Raw genomic sequence first — 19,747 nt, 5'->3', positions numbered from 1 at the left:
GAAGAACATGTAACAACATGCCAAATATATCGCCCAGTAAAAGACGAATTGCAATCCAAAGTAATGTATTAATGCGCAAAGTAGACCTTGAAGCAGGAATATAAGTGAGGTTGCTGATAAAAGATTTCAAATTACTTGTGATTGCAATTTCGAGTGGCTGTTTCGTTGGACTATCCGTAGAGTGGCATTCATGGTAGGGGAGGGGGAGGTGAGCTTTAAGGGGCGGAGGGTTACATAATATGCTGATTACTCGCTCTACCAATTATCTCTGTTACCTGTTTTGACCTCAACTGAGGTCGCTTGGCTTGGAAGTTGGAGAGTGATACTTAGTGATTTAGGATTGCAACGGTCTGTCGTAGTAATTTGTCGCAATAATGCCACCGTCAAGAAAGCGCAAAGCCAAAGAGACAAAGATAAAAACAAAGAAACGAAGACTGGGATCCAAGGGAAAACTTCAAAAGTCTTCCCGGCGTAAAGGGAATGTAGCAGGGAATATAAAAAAATCTAAAAAGGACACTGCAACCAAAGCGCGAAAGGAAAGTCCATCAACAGGTACATACTGGTCCTGCTTGCATACGGAGTAAGTCGTCACTTCTTCGAAACGCGTGCACCGTCTGCAAGCAGGCAAGGTACATACAAGCTCATTGGGTACGCGTACGGAGGGAGGGGGGTACACCTTGTCAGGAAAACACCTTGAAGGTGGTGATGGAGAAATGGTCCAAGGGACGTTACAATTATTTATTTGATGTTTAGAACATCAAATTAGGGAGCAATTCAACCATCAACACTCATTAGGCATTGTTTACAAAATAAAATAAAACTATACTTTGGTTATCACATTCACATATTTCTTTATCAATGTTTATTATATGCAACACACGTACACACCAGCAGAGTGTGGTACAGTATGGTACAAAACATGAAACAAAATTGAATTATGATTGTGACCGTGAAAAATTTAGATTCTTCACATTTTTGAAAAATTAAATTTTCACAAAATTTGCACAATTTTATTCTTATTATGAAAACTAACTAGTTTTAATTCTCTAATATCAAATAGGTTCCAGTATCAATCTGCTGTCCTGTTTGAAAGATGCAACTTGGAAAGAAAAAATTGAAGAAGCCCTGAAATCTGATGAGAAGTTATGTGAAATTTTCCAAGAAATACAGCAGGTATTGAGCAAGGAATACCAAAATACAGAGACGGCTATATTCCCATCAAAGGAACAAATATTCCATGCTTTCAACCTGACACCGCTTAGTAAGGTAATTATGCACTGGATGATTCATTGGGGAACCGAAGGAAAGTGAAGACATGTATTTACAGATATTAGCATAGACATATTAAAATCATAGCTTGTACTCAGACTGGTATATTGGTCTGTAATTGTTGTAATCGGGTAATGGTAATTATAGAATCAATGGATACATTTTTACAACTTTAGATATTTTAGTAGATTTTTTACGTCCAAAACATGAGACTTGGTGGGTCACTGGGATCAGATAAAACTTTTGCAGCTTTGATGTCTATCAAACTTGGGGAAATGTTTTGAGTCTGGACTGCATACATCTGATCTTTCCAGTCACTACATTATGAGTGCTGGATTGTGACAGTTTGTCTATGTATTTACTATATACCATGCTTTCCATAGCCCGTTGTGTTGTTCCATATGTAAGTACTAAAGCAATGTTAATGTATAAGTCTCAGGTATAAATCAATGGCTTTCCTAATGATTATAAATGACTGTCATTGGTGGCATGGAGGTTCAAATCCATTTTGATGTTTGTGGTACTGACGAGATGGGGGGGGGGGGTTTGGCACTCAATGTAAATTGCGTTATGGATGGGGGGGGGGGGGCAGTAATCATGAATACTGTTAGGCCAAAAAGAATATATATATATATCTGGTTCTGGTCAGCGCGCGCGTGCTCTGAATACCCTCGCGTCAATCCTTTTTTTTCCCAATAATTTTTGCTTTCCCGTTCCTTATTTATTCCTGATATCAGGAGAACAAGCAGCTGAAATCTACCCTACATGCCAAGACTGCTTATTTTAAATACAAAGCCTAAACTGCTTCGAAGAAAAAGGAAGTTTTTCAAGAGATAAATATGATAGCACAGAGTATGTAAAGTGTCAAAAAAATATGTGTTTACTTATTTGCAAAAAAAAAAAAAATTAGGAAAAAAAAAATTTGCGTCGTCACACCACTTTAGAAAGTTTACCCTGACCAGAACCAGATTTTTTTTTTTTTTTTGGCCTTATGCATTACAGATTTCTAAGGGTTAAACTTGATATCTTGATTACTTTCAGTTAAAAGTAGTCATACTTGGTCAAGATCCCTATCATGATGATGGTCAGGTAAGCATCAATGTAAATTTGTTAATAGCAAGCTAACAGTAACATGTAGAGGGAAAAACAATTCTCCATCCACTACTACACTTTCTAAACTATTACCAGTCAGTTCCATTATTGATAATTATAATCTATCAAGTAATGCCAACCGCACAATGTAACACAAGCTCAATAAACTAACTTTGTTCGTTTAGGTGAGGGATTTTTGTACTTACAACCAAATTTAGAAAAGAATTCACACGTTCAGTGACAGATTCTGTATTTACTATTGAGATGTTAAGAAGTTGATTAAAATTTACTGCTGTGTATGTGACATACAGTGCTGGGTTTCCAGTCAGTATTTTAATGTGTTTACCATGTTTGTACATCGTATGGATTGTAGTGGTGTAATCTGTTAGAATTTTCACCATAGTTTACATTATATATAAATGTGTCGATGTCAGAGCTTTGAACGTTCATTTAGGGGGGGAGGGGGGAGAGGGGGGTTTGGCCTAAACAAAAAATTGTTTGTTGAGCTTGTGTGACATGTGAGATCTCCCTTTCAAGGAGACATACATGCTCTCTCTATTTTCATCTGACAAGTCCTCAACAGATTTATCACTATGTTTCCATGACTCATAGAGCATATTCTTGCATCTTGATTATTCTAGGCTGAAGACTAGAATATCTTTGAAAATATTATCTTGAACCAGCTAGCTATATTTCTAAGCTGTAAATCAGCATAGTAATATTCAAATATTAACATGCTTACCTAAATCTCAAATCATGACTCGCCCAAAACTGAAACTTTGAAAGAAAAAAGTCAGTAGCTAAGGAGAAAAAAGAAATGCAATCAACCTAGAAATGGAGACATATGTTGAGAATGTATAAACATTTACTATCTACCTATGCATCTATCCATCACAGGGGTCAAGGGTCAAGTGGCATTGCAGACATTTATCTGCCATCTTTGATGAATCAGACTACAATTCAATTTGTTACATGTTGACAGCACGACGGTTCAATCCTTTAAACCCTAAGTCATTTAGACTCAAAGACCTTTCAAGGAATATCAATTAAGTTGTCTGTTTGTTTTGTCTACAATATATAGCTATATACTGAACTAGTTTTACAGATTACATCCCATAATACTAGTAGACACTAACTATGGACAGTGATGATTTGGCTAGTAGAGGAATACATCCCATAATACTGGTAGACACACAGTAACTATGGACAATGGCCAGTACTAGTAGAGAAAACTAGGACTAAGTACTAGTAGGAATAAAACATTCAATTGAATTTGAAGCTGATTCTGTATACATTGTAGCTGGGTTTTAATACTGATTAGGTCTGAAGCGAAAGTTTAGATTTTAAACTTCTTCTCATCATAATTTTCAATATAATGGCAGACTCATACTTTTATGCAAATTAACGATATCAATTAAATTCTTTTTCTTTCCAAAAGTATTCAAATACTGGCATTCTATTCAATTTTCTCTTAAGTTTATTTTGACACTAAAATGTATTTAATATTTACAAATATTCAGGCCATGGGACTTGCTGTCTCTTTTCTTGATGGCATTCCAAATACTTTTACAGGAAAAAATAATCTTTTTATTCAAAATTGACATCTTTCTTCTTTCAAATATGATGACAAATATATTTTATTTCTTGTATATTGACAGGCGATGGGGCTTGCTTTCTCTGTACCTGAGGGTATTTCTCCACCACCATCACTAAAAAATATCTACAAAGAATTGAAGCATGAATATCCAGAATTCAGTATTCCAGACCATGGTTGTTTGGAGAAATGGGCTGAGCAGGGAGTGTTACTACTAAACGCAACACTTACTGTCAAGTAAGTATCCAGAATTTAGTATTCCAGACCATGGTACTTTGTTTAGAAAAATGGGCTAAGTAGGGAGTGTTAATAACACAACACTTACTGTAGGGTATGTATCCAGAATTTAGTATTCCAGACCATGGTACTTTGTTTAGAAAAAATGGGCTGTGCAGGGAGTGTTTCCATACTACTTAGCAACACTTACTGTAGAGTAATTCAAATGATATATATCATATATCTGTTTTGTGTGATCAAATGCTCTTGAAATCCCTTCTTATCCTACTCTTACCATATTTAAGTCTTTGCATTGAAATCTACTCAAAAGACATCATCTTGAAAATGTAAAATCCATTGTCAGATACCAATCCCCATTACGGTATATACATGTGTATAGAATTTTGTTAATGCTGTGATTCGTTTATATTCATATAATCTAGGAAATGTACTCTACCTCATTTTATAATGTTATTTGTAGTGTTTTATTGATTGTATCGGCAACATTATATGTCACAACGATGTAAACCTTTTTACATGTTATTATCTTCTATATTATGTCAATCCATGATTACATAAAAGTGTCGCTGACTCAGATTCTTATTTTGTGGCAATTTCAAATTCCAAATAATGTATTGAACAAAGATACATTTACTTAATTGCAATTCCTGAGTTCCAAGAATTTTATTCAAAATACGTCACCTTGCAAACATGAAATCGTGCAACAGTGATCGCAATAGCACAGTTATAGTACATAGTATAAAGACTTGCATGTATCAAATTCAGAAATTTGTGTCGCGGTGTTATTTGCAGATGGCCTAATTCTTAGAGATTTTCTCTTCTGAAATCCTACACCTAGCCCATCACTGTCAACTCTACAGCTTTCCATGAATTTCACTTTTGCTGTGAATTTACTGTGAATTTACAAGCCAGTGAGGGGGTTACCTATTAATGTTCTAACTTGGCTATCAGTACATGCATTAAAATAGGTAATTAATACAGCAGCAATAACACTTTATTTATATCCATCCAATCTAGATCTGTCCTTAAATAATTTCAAATTGTGTCCTTGTGTTTTGGAGCAAATACTTGAAACAAAAACACAACTGTTTCAACTTAGAATATTAGTATCATCATCATCATCATCATCATCATCATAATTATCATCATATCATTATCATCATCATCATCATCATGGAAATGTGAATTTTTTAAAAATACTGTATTATGCATCAATACATCAGATTCAATATTTCATCAGATCTATAAAAAATTATTATTCCCTTGGAGAGATTTAGTACTTAAAAATTTATTTAATTTTAAAATAAAGACTACAAAAAGCATCCTCCTGAAAATAATATTGTTGAGTGAAAACAGGGTAGAACTAATTTATTTTGTTTTTGCATTTTTAGGTAGTGTATGTAAAATACATGCTTCTTATGTACATGTCAAGTTACATCATTCTGTATTCCCAACTGTATATTCTGTAATCACGATCTGTAGACAATTTGCTTTTGGATCAAAGGGTCTTGTCATCCCCAGCGTTATGCTTACACAGTGACAAGCAATTTGTGCTATGAATATATTCCAATAGAATGAACAAATTGCATCGGGAATACTCCATACCCCTTGCAAATGAAGTTTAAATAATTCAAACCAAATGCTGGTAATGTTGAAGGTTGTCTTTTTAGTGTTACACAGGCTGATGAAATAGATATGTTGTGTCATGACATAGAACTATCAGATACAGCCTGTTTCATTTTAGTGTTTGCTAGCTCTGGATGTGTATGCTTATGGGGTTTCGACACGTCTTCTCCCCTCTGCTATGGTTCTTCCCCATCTCAAACAGCGAGACTGCAAACAGATTTCCTTCACACAGATTTTCGGTTAAAAACCCACCCATACCCTTGCCAATGACTATAAAAAGTACAGAAAGCAACTTTAGATCACTAAATTCAACCTACGTCTTGTCTATTCTGTCAATTCTTGTCTTATGTTCGCTCGATTCGCAAAACAGATAACGGTAAGCTCAGACCATTCAAAATAGCAGTAAGTCACACAAACAGATTAGCTCAATGTTGCACATGTGCACAACCTTGCACAACTGTCAAATCATATGTTTTGCGGCTCGAGCAAGCTAAGTGTTTGCGGGCTCTGTTTGATACAACCTTGCATAAACCAATGAGAAACTGCATACGCTGCACTTTAAGATAGCAAGATTGAATGAATATAGCAGTTTCTTGCAACATTTTGTCTAAATGAAATGAACTAACATGGCACCATGCAGACATCAAATACAGACACACTTGAAGACAGTGGTATCTACATGTCTGCATTCTAGTTGTAGTATGTTCAAATGGGTTTATTTCATTTTGACAAAATGTAGCAAGAAGTTGCAATCGTAAAGTGTAGCTTCTACACACTTGTATCAAACAGAGCCAGTGAACACTAACATGAAACATGTTGTAAGAATTCCCCAATTCTCAACACTTCAGTAATGTACGAGTGTGGAAAGACAGCCTATTTATTAAGTGGATTGCTGTATACTCATTGATATCGTGTATAATCAGATAAATTCCCTTTGGCATTTTTTCTAGTTGCAGTGTGTCAATCTCTACATACCATTCAATTTCAGAGATCAGCTGTTGTTATTCGTAGAACGATACTTTACAGGAAAGAAACGCAATATTCAAGAGCTCTGTGGGGAGTGTCAGTCAAACAACATGCAACACTGACAGATATGCAATTACATGGCACTATTTTTATATGAAAAGAAAACATAATTATACCAAAAATAGACTAGGATGGATTCATGCATTGTAACAGATTTTATGTTACGTGTAAACAAATACAATGTGTATTTCATATGTTAACCATGTTTACATATATTTAAAATATGTCAAATATACATGTTTGTATTATGAAACATTAAACATGTTTAAAATACATATATATTTCATGTATTTTAAACATGTTTAATGTTACATAATGCAAACATGTATATTTGATGTATTTTAAACATTTATTGTTACAAGCATATGTGTGTATATTTCATGTATATATTTAATGTTACATATATACAAGCATGTATATTTCATGTATTTTAAACATATTTATATTACATGTATAGAAGTATATGTTTATTTCACAAATCTCTTTTGAAAGAGTCTGACTCCACTCACTATTTTGTGTTTTTTAGTTCATAAATCTGGTTTTTGGCAAACTCCTTAATTAGAGGGTATTTTGAATTATACTGAAATGATAGTTCATACCAACCCAATTCTTATTCCAATGTAGGATGATGGAAATTGATGGATAATATTTTGGAAATCTGTTTTTTTATCCAAATTCCAAATTCAGTTTTTACTATTTTTTTTTCAGAGCACACCAACCCAATTCCCATTCCAAGATAGGATGGCAGAAATTTACAGATGGCATCATCCGGATTATTAACGATAACTGTAAAGACATTGTCTTTATTCTATGGGGTGGATTTGCCCAAAAGAAAGGCAAAATAATTGATAAAAGTAAACACCACGTTGTTGAATCGGCGCATCCTTCTCCACTATCTCTCAATAAATTTATGAAATGTGGATGTTTTTTGAAAGCAAACGATGCTCTCGAGAAATCAGGACAAAGTGAAATAGACTGGACACTTCTCTAGAATTACTCTTTCTCATGTATTTTTTTTAAATTTTACATGTAAATGAACATTTGTTAATGATGCCACCTTTTTATACATAATATAGACTAGACTAACTGATGTTAACTTAACTGACATTGCAAGCCTAGAATCCAGGCAATTAGGGATCTTAGATTTTGTTTTCCCCTCTAGCTAGCTTCATTAAAGGAGAATCAATGACATCTGGCAAGGCAAGAGGGAAAACAAAATTCAAAATCATCATCACCTGGATTCTAGGCTATAATGTCTGCGATTTTATGGAAAATGTAGAATGGTTACTGATAATTCATGTACCAGGAGGTATACATATATTAGAGTATCGACAGTCTGTCTGATAGTGAGGCTGCTGTAGGTATAGTTTTAGATTAAATTAACACTACAGGCAATTCAATCACTATTTATCAAATTGAATGTATAGTGAGAACTGTAATAAATAGATTTATTTTTAAATTACACAAAATAATAAAGTGGCTGTCTACTTCTATAATCATTGAGGTTATGTGTTCATGTCGGTATGTATTCATCACCTGGGGAAAACTAAAACAAACCTAGATCAGAATGCTGTGGCGTCTTTTTATTACTTATATGGGCATAAGCTGAGTTTTTATGTCTTTTGAGGATATTTTAGGCTATGTACTAGTCTTGTAGTGTTCTACTTTTAATAGTAAAAGCAATGATACTTAACCATTGCTTACTATGGGTAGACTCAGTCTCTTTGTATTCATGTCACATGATATATGAATGATACAATGAAATGATTTAGAGTGGCCATATGGATGTGGATTGGGTATTTATTTTGGATTTTGGATTTGTAACAACAATTTTATCATGGCTTCCTACTTGAAAAATCAATGTGACACAACATATATCAAGTCCTTGTTTGTAGTTCAATGAATTGCAAAAGCATAATAATGTGAAAAACATTTGTTATTGTACGTACATTAACAAACATGTATTATTAATACATTGCAAAATGCCAAAAAATGTGTAAAAATGTTTGAAAGTGGCAAACACAGATTTAGTTTATGTTGTTTTTACATTGATTTTTCAAGTAGGACACCATGATCGAATTGTTTAATAAATTAAACATCTAAAATAAAAACCCAATTCTCGTCCATATGGCAACTCAGTTAAATACATGTATACTTAAAATAACAGCCCCTTTTTTTATGTCAGAAGACAATTATTTGACCTTTAGTTCATGGCTGAAATGTACATTTCTGACCCCTAGTTTTTGAATTTTTGTAAATGTTTTTGCTTGTAATTTGAATGTGCTAGGGTACACCCATTGCCCAGCGAAGTACCTAGTACCTAGCTAGTGGTTATGTTTTGTTAATAGTGTTGTGATGTGTTTGAGTGCTAGCATCGTAACGTGTTTGATTGCCAGTGTTGTGATGTGTTTGATTGCTAGCACTGTGATGAGTGTGGATGCTAGCACTGTTGCATGTTTAATGCTAGGAATGTGATGTGTTTGATTGTTAGCATTGTGTTGTGTTCTGTTGTGGTGTGTTATGATAATGTTCAGATTGTGCTTAGATATCCGTACATTCCATCCATCCGTTCCATCTCATCAGAGTCAAATGCGAAAGTATTGATCAATATATTTGATTGCTGGCAGTTGCATGACAGTATGCAAATTAGTTATTTTATATTAACTGTATGGACATGCTCGATTGATTGCAGTTGTATGATTGGCTAGACTGTCAACAGTTGCTCCTTTTCATATTCACTTTGTATGCTCAATCCAGTGACTGTACACATATAGTGAATGATGTACTGGTTGTACTGTGTTGGTCGATAGTGACTGTCAGACAGTGTAGAGAGAACTCCCAGGGGAGAACTATAAGTTGTGTCAGTGTGTACAGAGAAGACCTTTCTTTAGGATCGGTTGTTTTCCGCGCGGATGATCACATCCAATCTTATCGTCCTGTTCTAATGGGATTGGCATGAGAGTATGTTTGAATAATGCATAGACTGTTTGCCATATTCACATGTTCACTATCATAGCTATATTTCAACGCCAACTGGGGTCACTTCTCCAACACATTTACGCTTGAAATAAAAATGACAGTCGTTTTGATATTAATAATTAACTAAAACGGTTTATTTCGATATAAAAATATTATCCATTGTATTCTCTAAATACATTGATTTACATTGTTTAATACGTACACAAGATTTGTCTGCAGTTCTAGACAGATTATACCGAAACGATACTCGTACTCAACAATGTAAAAAATAACACCTGTATATAGTACACGGGGTGTCTAAAATAACACCCATACAATAATGCTTGAGAGATTCTACAGGTAAAATGCTAACAACGTCGTTTAAATTGTGATAAATAGTTACATAAAGTTTAACTGCTTTTGTAGTATTTGAAACTAGATAGGAACGGTGGGAATTAATGTTTCTAAATATTCACTGAATATTACATCAGTTTAGACGACCAAATAGACATTATATAACCCCGGTATATAATGGGCTATGGAGAATCGATGAAGGTACGTAAAACCTGCAAACATTTTTAGCGACATTTTTGCCTCGAAATAAAACCATGGACATGCAAGCAAATCGGATTATATTTAGCTTTCTCGTGAAACTTTATTTGAAAGAGGAAAGAAGGTGCTCTATTTTAGCAGTAGATAGTGTGGACGGTAAATGATAGATTGACTAAACGGTTTAATAAATCAGTCTGACAAAGACTGTGATTACATCTAAATATCGTAACAACTTCGCCGCTTTAACATTATATATCATGTAACCTTTTAAAACGTGTATAAATATACAATATACATAATTAAAAAATTCAGTGTTTTTCATATTCTCACAGTCAAGTGTATATTAGTCCCGAAATAAAGGAATAGTGTGAATAACGTGGTTTGTGCTGTATGTTCCTTACTCTACTACCCAATATGTGATTGCCATATTTGCATTGTAATTTTAATTGCCGGTCATTCTGAACATACGACATTGTCTCTTTTTTCATGATTTGAGTTGTAAGTAAAGCGATTGCCATTTGCTTTCTACTTTAATATAGACTACAAGTACACAGGAATGGTTATAATACTATTTGTCCATCAACCATACGCGTGTTGTTGTATTCGACCGTATACATTATTTTTTTTTGCACAATGTACGATACCCACTCAGTTCATACATAACCTTAAGTACTGTTTAATTTGACTATCGTGCACACACATCAATGACGACGAATTCATCGTTGACGTATCGGGAGCAGCATGATCACCCCAAAAGAGAGAATTGTAGACGTTGCCATGACGAACCATTGATGCTGCACTGATGACGCGGCATTACACAGTCTGTTATCATCGCAGCATGAGGTGCATACTCCGGTTTGGTTGATATTTTCACAACTCATAATCTCGGAACAATTATAATGATACAGACAACCCCTTGTAAAGCTGGTCACTTTTCCGGCTGCAGTCTGTTTAGTTTTCTGTAAATATATGAAAAATATGACAAACCATTTAACACATATACATGTACGTATACTGTGATGAACATGTCATATATATAGGCATGCATACCTTACGAGTCGCATGTATAATGACACTTGACACACACACACACACACACATACATACATACATACACACACACACACACACATACATACATACATACATACATACATACATACATACATACATACATACATACATACATACATACATACACACACACACAAACACACAAACACACACACACACACACACACACACACACACACACACACCCTACAAATACGTGTATTACACAAATAATGCAGATTGTTTCAGATATTTTCCGTTGTCAAAACAAGGTGATCGTTAAAGGGCATACGTTGTCATTTAAAAAAAGATAGTCAATGCAATCATTCGGGCATACATATTCGTTGTCATGACAACGACTGCGTGAGCGATAGTGTGATGATAACAAATAACACAGCACAAACTGTTGACGCATCGTGACACATGTATTTTAGAAAATGAACAGTTCTCAATCTTGTGATATTATCTATAAATAAAGAACACGTTTTACAAGTTGTAACAGTGCTAGAAAGCTAAAAAAAACACACAGCACTTTGTATTGAGCATAGATACGTAGAGATTATATACATAGGCTGATAGCTGAGTACTACTATGCATGTATCCGATGGGACAATACGTCTGTATTTTAATAGGGAACGGTAAGATAAAGTGGACAAGGGCGAAATAAATCATTTGCTGTCAGTTTATTTAAGAATGATTTATGTTCATTTGACATTGTGAATTCGAATATGTACTGTGTATCGAGGGAAAACGTATGGTACACTATATGTTATTACTACCGATAAATCTCTGTCAATCACGAAGAATACTGCGAATATAAAATAACTAAAAGGGCAAGGATAAGTTGACGACATTGTGAAAATTTGCCAAGACGGTTTTCAACAAGCCATATCAACAGTTAAAAGATGTCATGTTGTAGTGTTTATGAATTGCACTATATCTCAAATGAGCAGTATTCAACCCACTGTGATCTGATCGTAGATATTAGGAGATATATACAGAGCGTGTATGTAGCTATGGTTTTGAACAGATTTACACAAAATATGGACGCAATCTCAGTAATTAAAGTTTGAACTATATATACTGTATTCTCTTTCACAAGATGCCAAGTCACACTTGGTATATCTACGATGGCGATATCAATATAAATTATATATATATCGACAAATTTGATGATAAATTTACTTCAGATATTCATAAATATGGCAGAATTTTGTAAACTTGGTGACGTTAATTCGTAAGACTTTCTTTCGTATACATTGCATCGCCCACTATACGTTCGTTCATAGTTTCTGTCGGTACTGAGACAGCTATCACCGTAGACATAAAGATGATTATAGGGTGAGTTAAGCTAGAGTGAACCCCAATTGCAAATGAAGCTTGAACCTTCTGTTATAAAAAGGGAGGAAAGGAGAGAACGACATACATACATACATACATACATACATACATACATACATACATACATACATACATACATACATACATACATACATACATACATACATACGCAGGCAGACAAACAGACATACATACAGACAGACAGACAGACAGACAGACAGACAGGCTAGGATACTACGATATACTCACATGACAAGACGGGAACACTGTCACATTGGCAACTTCATCGGGGCATCGTTCTTGTTCTGCAAATTTTTCCGGATCGTTCATACAAGCAGAAATTGAAGAATCGTCGTGCCCAGCACATTTATAACAACTCAGTGCATCTCCTATAATATTTTCAAAATCTGAATTTCCTCTGACGATCACAGCGTCTGAAAAGATATAAGATGGGCTTTAGGTACTGATCAGTTTCTTCCACCCTGGGTCGGTTGTCGGTGGAAGTTTTCATCGACACAGAAACTGGATAGGTGGCTCTCTGAAGGTAATTGGTATAGGCTATCAAGAGCATAATTTCACACCTTTCTATGCATGCTCGTTTTGATGTCAGTTTTACCAGTATATTAGTACGGTACATGGAAGTGAGTGCAAGTTGAGTTAAAAAGCGTTTTAATCGGATGAAAATACTTATATGAAAAACGTCAATAAAATCTTCTATTGAAATGTTGATGTTGATGTTTTGAAGTTATCAAATGTTATCTTATATTGATGCATGCTTTGAAATTATCAAATAGAGTTCTGCCTATAGCAAGCGATTATTAAGTATGCGAGAGTTCATAGAACATTACAGTTACCTGCCCGTATGCACCAGGAATTTAAATCTAGAATCGTTGAATCATTAGGGTTGGCCCTAGGTTTTTTTTAATCTCGTATATAATGTGTTCTGCATGGGTGATGACATCGGTTTCAATGTTCTTATACGTTTGAATTTACATCCTATAGACTTGTACAACCTGGCTTCGTTACTTTGCTTAGCTGTAAATTGATTTTGATTAAATCATCTATAACGTTAGACGACTTAGTCCAAAGACAATCTTTCTCTAACGACTTAGTCCACAGTCTCTCTGTAACAACTTAGTCCACAGACAGTCTCTCTAACGACTTAGTCCGCAGTATCTCTGTAATTACTTAGTCTACAGTCTCTCTAACGACTTAGTCCACAGTCTCTCTGTAACAACCCAGTCCACAGACAATATCTATGTAACGACTTAGTCCGCAGACAGTCTCTAAATCATCCAACAGCGAAGTGGATATTTATAATAGTTTTATGCGAGAAAAGCTGAAATGTAAACTTACAAATCATTATTCCATCATAGATGGATGACCCTTTGTATTTTCTAACACAAAATCTTTTTTGTAAAAATTATTTTGTAAAAAAATATTGCTGAGCTGTTAGACAAAGTAGTAGACTTTGTTCCATTCATCATGATTATGAAAATAGACAGTGGTTGATTTTTACTGATTGCCAGTTGTGTTACAGACTATCCATACGTACATCCATACCAGTAGGTTCAAAAGATTTGGAACTATGTTCACAACGACTTGAAGGCGGGCTGCACAACCCACTACATGACAATACAACGCAAGAAAAGATTGAGCTACAATTTTGTTGTAGATGATGGACTAATGATGTTTGGAAGTAAAAGTGATTGGCTACGCCATGGAAGATTTTTTACACCCGATTACTGAATCATGTATAAACACAATTGTATAAAATATTGAAACGGGGAATTTGATAAACACGAGAACGCCCGGAGAACGTTAGTTGGCTATAGGTGTTTTGTAAGAGTAACTAGACGTATGATGTTAGTAAAATGCCGTGTGATCAGTCTTGTATTGGTGCCAAGTTTAGCTTTGGCCGAGTTTGACCAAGGTGGTTCGTCATTATCAGGATAAACTCATGAAGGAAGGAAAATACATATATATCTGATTTAGTAGTAAATAGTCTTGGCAATGTACACCCTTAGGTGTGTGCATTTATAACATATTCTATTCAACTCAGCACCATTTTGCTTGTTGCGATATCTAACTTTACAGCTGCAGTTTGATTTATTCCGGTTCAATGGTCCTGCTACCCCCCAAGACAACTATTTTATGTGTCTTTGTATCGATTGAGGTTTATTGTGTATTCATGATCACCGCCTAGTCATGTAAACGCCATTGGCAAAACCGTCAATCTATGGTTAGCATGTTTACAAGATTGACATCAAATTACTAAACCGCCATAATAACAGCAGACTCCTTCAAATCCAAAAACGTACACTCTGAGAACGTGATTGCAATTTGGTCTTTGTATACAGAAGAATTCAACATAGTGTTGGAATAGAGAGTGTATGGTCGTCATTTATCTCCGCCATGTTTGTTGCCAACAGTTGTGTGTGCATCATCAAATAAAACCTTCATTGTTAAAGGGGACAATAACATATCAGTTAAATAGACAGTTTAGGCGATCAGTTTTACGACATATATAACGAAGACACACTCTTAAATACTTAAACTAGAAAAAAAAACCTCGTTCTGAAAGCGTTGGTATGTACCAGACATTCTCTGAGAATTTACAAAATCGCAAAGGAATAGTGCACTAATAGCCGACATGATTTAATACTGGAGTGATTTTCGAATCACACCAGACTGAATCGTTTCAAAGTACACGTACAGTTACCACTTTCAGGGACAATAATGAAGCTACGTTGACCGACGAAAATTCCGCAATTTTAAAACGGTCAAAGATGCAACCATTACTCACACAGAAATTACATACCAGATGAACTGTTTACGATATTACATTTCACGTAATAGTGTTGCGTTTCTTATCGTGTCATAGCAACGATTTATGTTTGAAGCATCTGTTACGGTGGGAGAAAAGCAGTATTTCAACGATGAAAGGTTTTTATACCCTTAGAAAACAATAATGTTTGTCCGATCGAACATAAACAACCGTGAGAGAACAGAAGACAACTATCGTTTTCGTGAGTTTAATAGGATCGACAGTAAATACAACATAGGTGGTGAAATGAATCACCGTATAAAATTTACATTGATTGGGGTCAGTTGAAACGTAGTGGAATAAACACCTACCTTTTAGTAATGTCAAAACTGTGAAGATGAAGAGAATAGAGATGAGTGTATGGTTCTCTGTAAACAGTATCGCCATGTTGTTTTTCGTTGGTGTCCAAACTCTTTCCGTATCACTCTACACTGATATATTGGTCTTAAATATATCCCCGAAGAGACACATCTGGTTTGCAAATTTGGCGTTGCTCTGGTTTGCCTATTCACAGCACAGTGCCGTCAATGCAAGCAGCTTTTATATCGGGATTGGTTGTGACAAAGGCCTGCGTCAGAGCCTCATACATATGAAAGAGATGAGAACTTTTATAAAAAGATAACAAAAGAATGCCTGTAGCTTTGTTACCTATTGAATAATTGACATGTATAATTGAGTGAAAACGGCAAATTAATGTAACAGTGCAGATAAGTGCAGTAGGCAGTAAAAGAACACCGTTGATACATTATTACATTCTTGTCGCAGAACTTTGAAAATCAATATTGATATATGATATCGATTTCTTCCATAATTATCGAATATTTGGTCGAAAAGAATTATTGTGAATGTTTATATTTAAAATTCTATTATAAGCTTAATTCACATTTTATTTGTTACTTTATTTAGTTATTTTCATATGTGATTAGTAATCATATGTGGGTATTATATACATGATATATTGTCTACCATCTGCATGTATTTAGTCATTCACTTCACATCACATACTTCATGTAAGCAACGTCCCGATCATACATATACGTTTCGCATGAACTCAGAATCCACACATACCGATACATTATATTCGGAGAAATGAAACATTGCATGAATATGTACACCTTGCAACCTCAGGCAAAACATTTCTTATAGATTAACACTTTAATAAATAAAAAAAATTAAAAATGGTTAAAATATCAAATGTAAACATGTGGTATTATAAATTCCCGGGAAGGTAAACACTAGCAATTCCCAGTTCAGGAAGGTAAACTTAGCAATTCCCTGTTCGGGAAGGTAAATTAGCAGTTCTCAGTTCGGGAAGGTAAACTAGCAATTCCCAGATCGGAAAGGTAAGCCAGAAATTCCCAGTTCGGGAAGGTAAACTTAGCAATTCCCAGTTCGGGAAGGTAAACTAGCAATCCTCAGTTCGGAAAGGTAAGCCAGCAATTCCCAGTTCGGGAAAGTAAACTATCGAATCCCGGTTCCTCATTAGGTAGTTCAGAAAACAAATTGATGAATAAGTCTGAATTGTTTTACTAAAGATATTTACATATATGTATAATTTGTGTTTCTGACATGTTACAGACACTTTACATGTTACGGACACTACATATCACCTCATCTCATCACCAGACATATACATACTAAACTGCAGTTTCTGTTACACATAGTAGATATAACCACCTAATCAAGTTATCTAATACACGAGACAGCAAAGCGACTTTATTATATCTGCTAGTGTAGGAACATTTTTGCTATTATACCAACATTACGGACAACTGCTACTTTTTAGTGACATGAGAAGTTAATTTTTTTCGGACCCCTGACGTTCTCCTATATATCGTCTAGCCTCAAAACTTTAATCTGAGAGGGTAGCCTTCATCGATATCTATTGCCAAACGTTATATGTGATATCACACCATCTTGTGATAGTCGTATTACTTATATAACACAAAACCAACTTCTATAGGCCTACCAACGGTAAACTTTGACAGTATAGAAAAACTTGTGTTTCAGATCTCCTTATATGTGAATTCAAGAAGTAGACACATAACACAATCGTTCTGTATCCATTATAGAGCTTGTAGTATACTATATTGCCGTAGCCCGTAAGGTACGCCGTGGCGGGGCGCCCTCACACATCGGTCAACACCCCTCCCAAAGAGAGGAGACCGGAACAACACGATGTATCTTACAGTCTAACATTGCCGCAGATGTAGTTAAATATCTACCAAACCCATGTAATTTGAGTGCACAAACATGACGTTCAAAAACACATTTTCGAACCTATATTTATAGCTGATTAAGTGTCGATCGAAACTTCAGTGTACATGTCTTGTAGAAATATATAATATCAACAGCGAAAGGGGAGCTAACTTTAATTTTCGTATTTGAGTTTAATTTACTACAACCTATCCATAACAACAGTAGGAAAGCAGCAGCACCTCCACCACCACAATCGGTACCACCCCACCACCAGCACCATCATCATCATCATCATCATCATCATCATCATCATCATCATCATCATCATCATCATCATCATCATCATCATCATCATCATCATCATCATCATCATGAACATCATGATCACTATCACCACCACCACCACCACCACCACCACCACCACCACCACCACCACCACACCCCAATCATCATCATCATCATCATCATCATCATCATCATCATCATCATCATCATCATCAGCATCAGCATCATCATCATCATCATCATCATCATCATCATCATCGTCATCATCACCACTATCATCACCATCACCACCACCACCACCACCACCACCACCACCACCACCACCATCATCATCATCATCATCATCATCATCATCATTGTACTTCGCTTTAAGATTATTTTCCATATTGTCGTAGATGGCGCAGTACATGTTCTTCCACTGCTCTATTGGATTCATTGGTGTGTAGATCGTGAATGGTAGGCTAGAGGACCTACATTGTCTTACATGTGAAATCCAGGTTTCTCAAAAGGATTTTTTTACGACCTTTTATCATGTTCAACAAACCGAAAATTTCATTTTTATTTTTCTTCTATTAAAGCAACCATTACGAAGTGCCTGGGTGTGTGTTCTCAGATATGAATGGGATACGAAAGATAGCTACAGCCAATTCCACAATAAATAAAAAAAAATATTGATTGCAAAATTTAGGTGAAAGGTAAAACCCGGTAACATTGCTGTAATACTTCGACGAAATCAACGTCTTTCCTCGGAGATCACGTCAAAGACGAGACGACCAGTGTTAGCTGTACACATACATATGAATGAATAAATAAATAACTTTATTACACATATGTATCGTCAGTGAATGCAGTGGTAAACAACAACAACAACAACAACAACACCATTAATACTAACAATAACAATAACAACAGCAAAACAATTTTCTCTCTCTAACAGTAACACATTAATATCTACAATTTTTTTTCTTCAAAAAATTGGCGAGAGGAAGATGGTATTGCATAATATTTAAAAAAAGATAAATTTCTATTAACAATACTGATTTTTATATCACATTCTTTAAACAATTTTTTCTTTGTATACAGAAAATCAAACAGTCTAAAATGAAATGCATCTCATCATCAACTAAATTTAAATCACATCAAACTATTGGGGATCTCCTTCTTCCAAATTCTATATCTAAAGTATGGTCACTTAAGCTAAATTTTGATAATAATTTCCGTAAACTAAAATCCCTGATATTACTTATATAATTCAAATATATGTTTAAATAAATAAATTATGTTAAAATGTTCTTAATTTATTCCCCCCCCCTATTTTTTTACTATCTTTATATAGAAAGACATTTCACCAAAAAATGTGTACGCGTACTTTACATAGCGATCGGATAACAGCAAGTGTTCCGTTGATGTACTGTATATACGTAGTTGGACATAGACCCTCCACGGGTGGAGGGTCTATGGTTTGGATATATAATTCTTAATATCCCATAAAACGAATTTTCAAACAGCATCTGTTGGAGCATAGACCCTATACGAATTGGTTTAACAGAGCAAGATAATCAAATATACAGTTATTTAGAATGTTGTGTCATGGTAAAGTTTTCGTGTTATTTCGTGTTATTATACACGTTTTATTTAGTGTTAAATTTTTCGCCAGATATAAAGAAATACATGGGAGCTGTGAGTAC

General features: G+C 34.9%; 2 protein-coding genes across 2 annotated transcripts in view; one reads left to right on the top strand and one right to left on the bottom strand.

Moving 5' to 3' along the window:
- Nucleotides 1-374: 374 nt before the first annotated feature.
- Nucleotides 375-7,835, top strand: LOC144434271 (uracil-DNA glycosylase-like). The gene is made up of 5 exons (XM_078122725.1): nucleotides 375-552; nucleotides 1,061-1,266; nucleotides 2,311-2,358; nucleotides 4,020-4,192; nucleotides 7,553-7,835. Exons 1-5 carry the CDS (start codon nucleotides 375-377, stop codon nucleotides 7,833-7,835), a joined length of 888 nt encoding a protein of 295 aa, XP_077978851.1.
- A 2,154-nt stretch (nucleotides 7,836-9,989) lies between these two features.
- The window catches only part of LOC144433760 (uncharacterized), a 30,991-nt gene continuing 21,233 nt past the window's right edge, over nucleotides 9,990-19,747 (bottom strand). The window contains exons 2-4 of the mRNA XM_078122122.1: nucleotides 15,887-16,155; nucleotides 12,998-13,182; nucleotides 9,990-11,313 (exon numbers count right to left, since the gene is read on the bottom strand). Coding sequence (XP_077978248.1) covers nucleotides 11,071-11,313; nucleotides 12,998-13,182; nucleotides 15,887-15,962 — 504 coding nt within the window. The 5' untranslated portion in view covers nucleotides 15,963-16,155 and the 3' untranslated portion in view covers nucleotides 9,990-11,070. The remainder of the gene's footprint in view (nucleotides 11,314-12,997; nucleotides 13,183-15,886; nucleotides 16,156-19,747) is intronic.

This window comes from Glandiceps talaboti, chromosome 4 (assembly GCF_964340395.1).
Source record: "Glandiceps talaboti chromosome 4, keGlaTala1.1, whole genome shotgun sequence".
Lineage (NCBI taxonomy): Eukaryota > Metazoa > Hemichordata > Enteropneusta > Spengelidae > Glandiceps > Glandiceps talaboti.
The sequence above is the reverse complement of the archived record's forward strand: the minus strand, read 5'-3'. Positions and strand labels throughout refer to the sequence as shown.

Coding starts and splice junctions, on each gene's coding strand:
- LOC144434271 (XM_078122725.1), top strand. CDS start 375: ATGCCACCGTCAAGAAAGCGCAAAGCCAAAGAGACAAAGATAAAAACA. Junction 553..1,060: donor AAAGGAAAGTCCATCAACAG/GTACATACTGGT, acceptor AATATCAAATAG/GTTCCAGTATCAATCTGCTG. Junction 2,359..4,019: donor CCTATCATGATGATGGTCAG/GTAAGCATCAAT, acceptor GTATATTGACAG/GCGATGGGGCTTGCTTTCTC.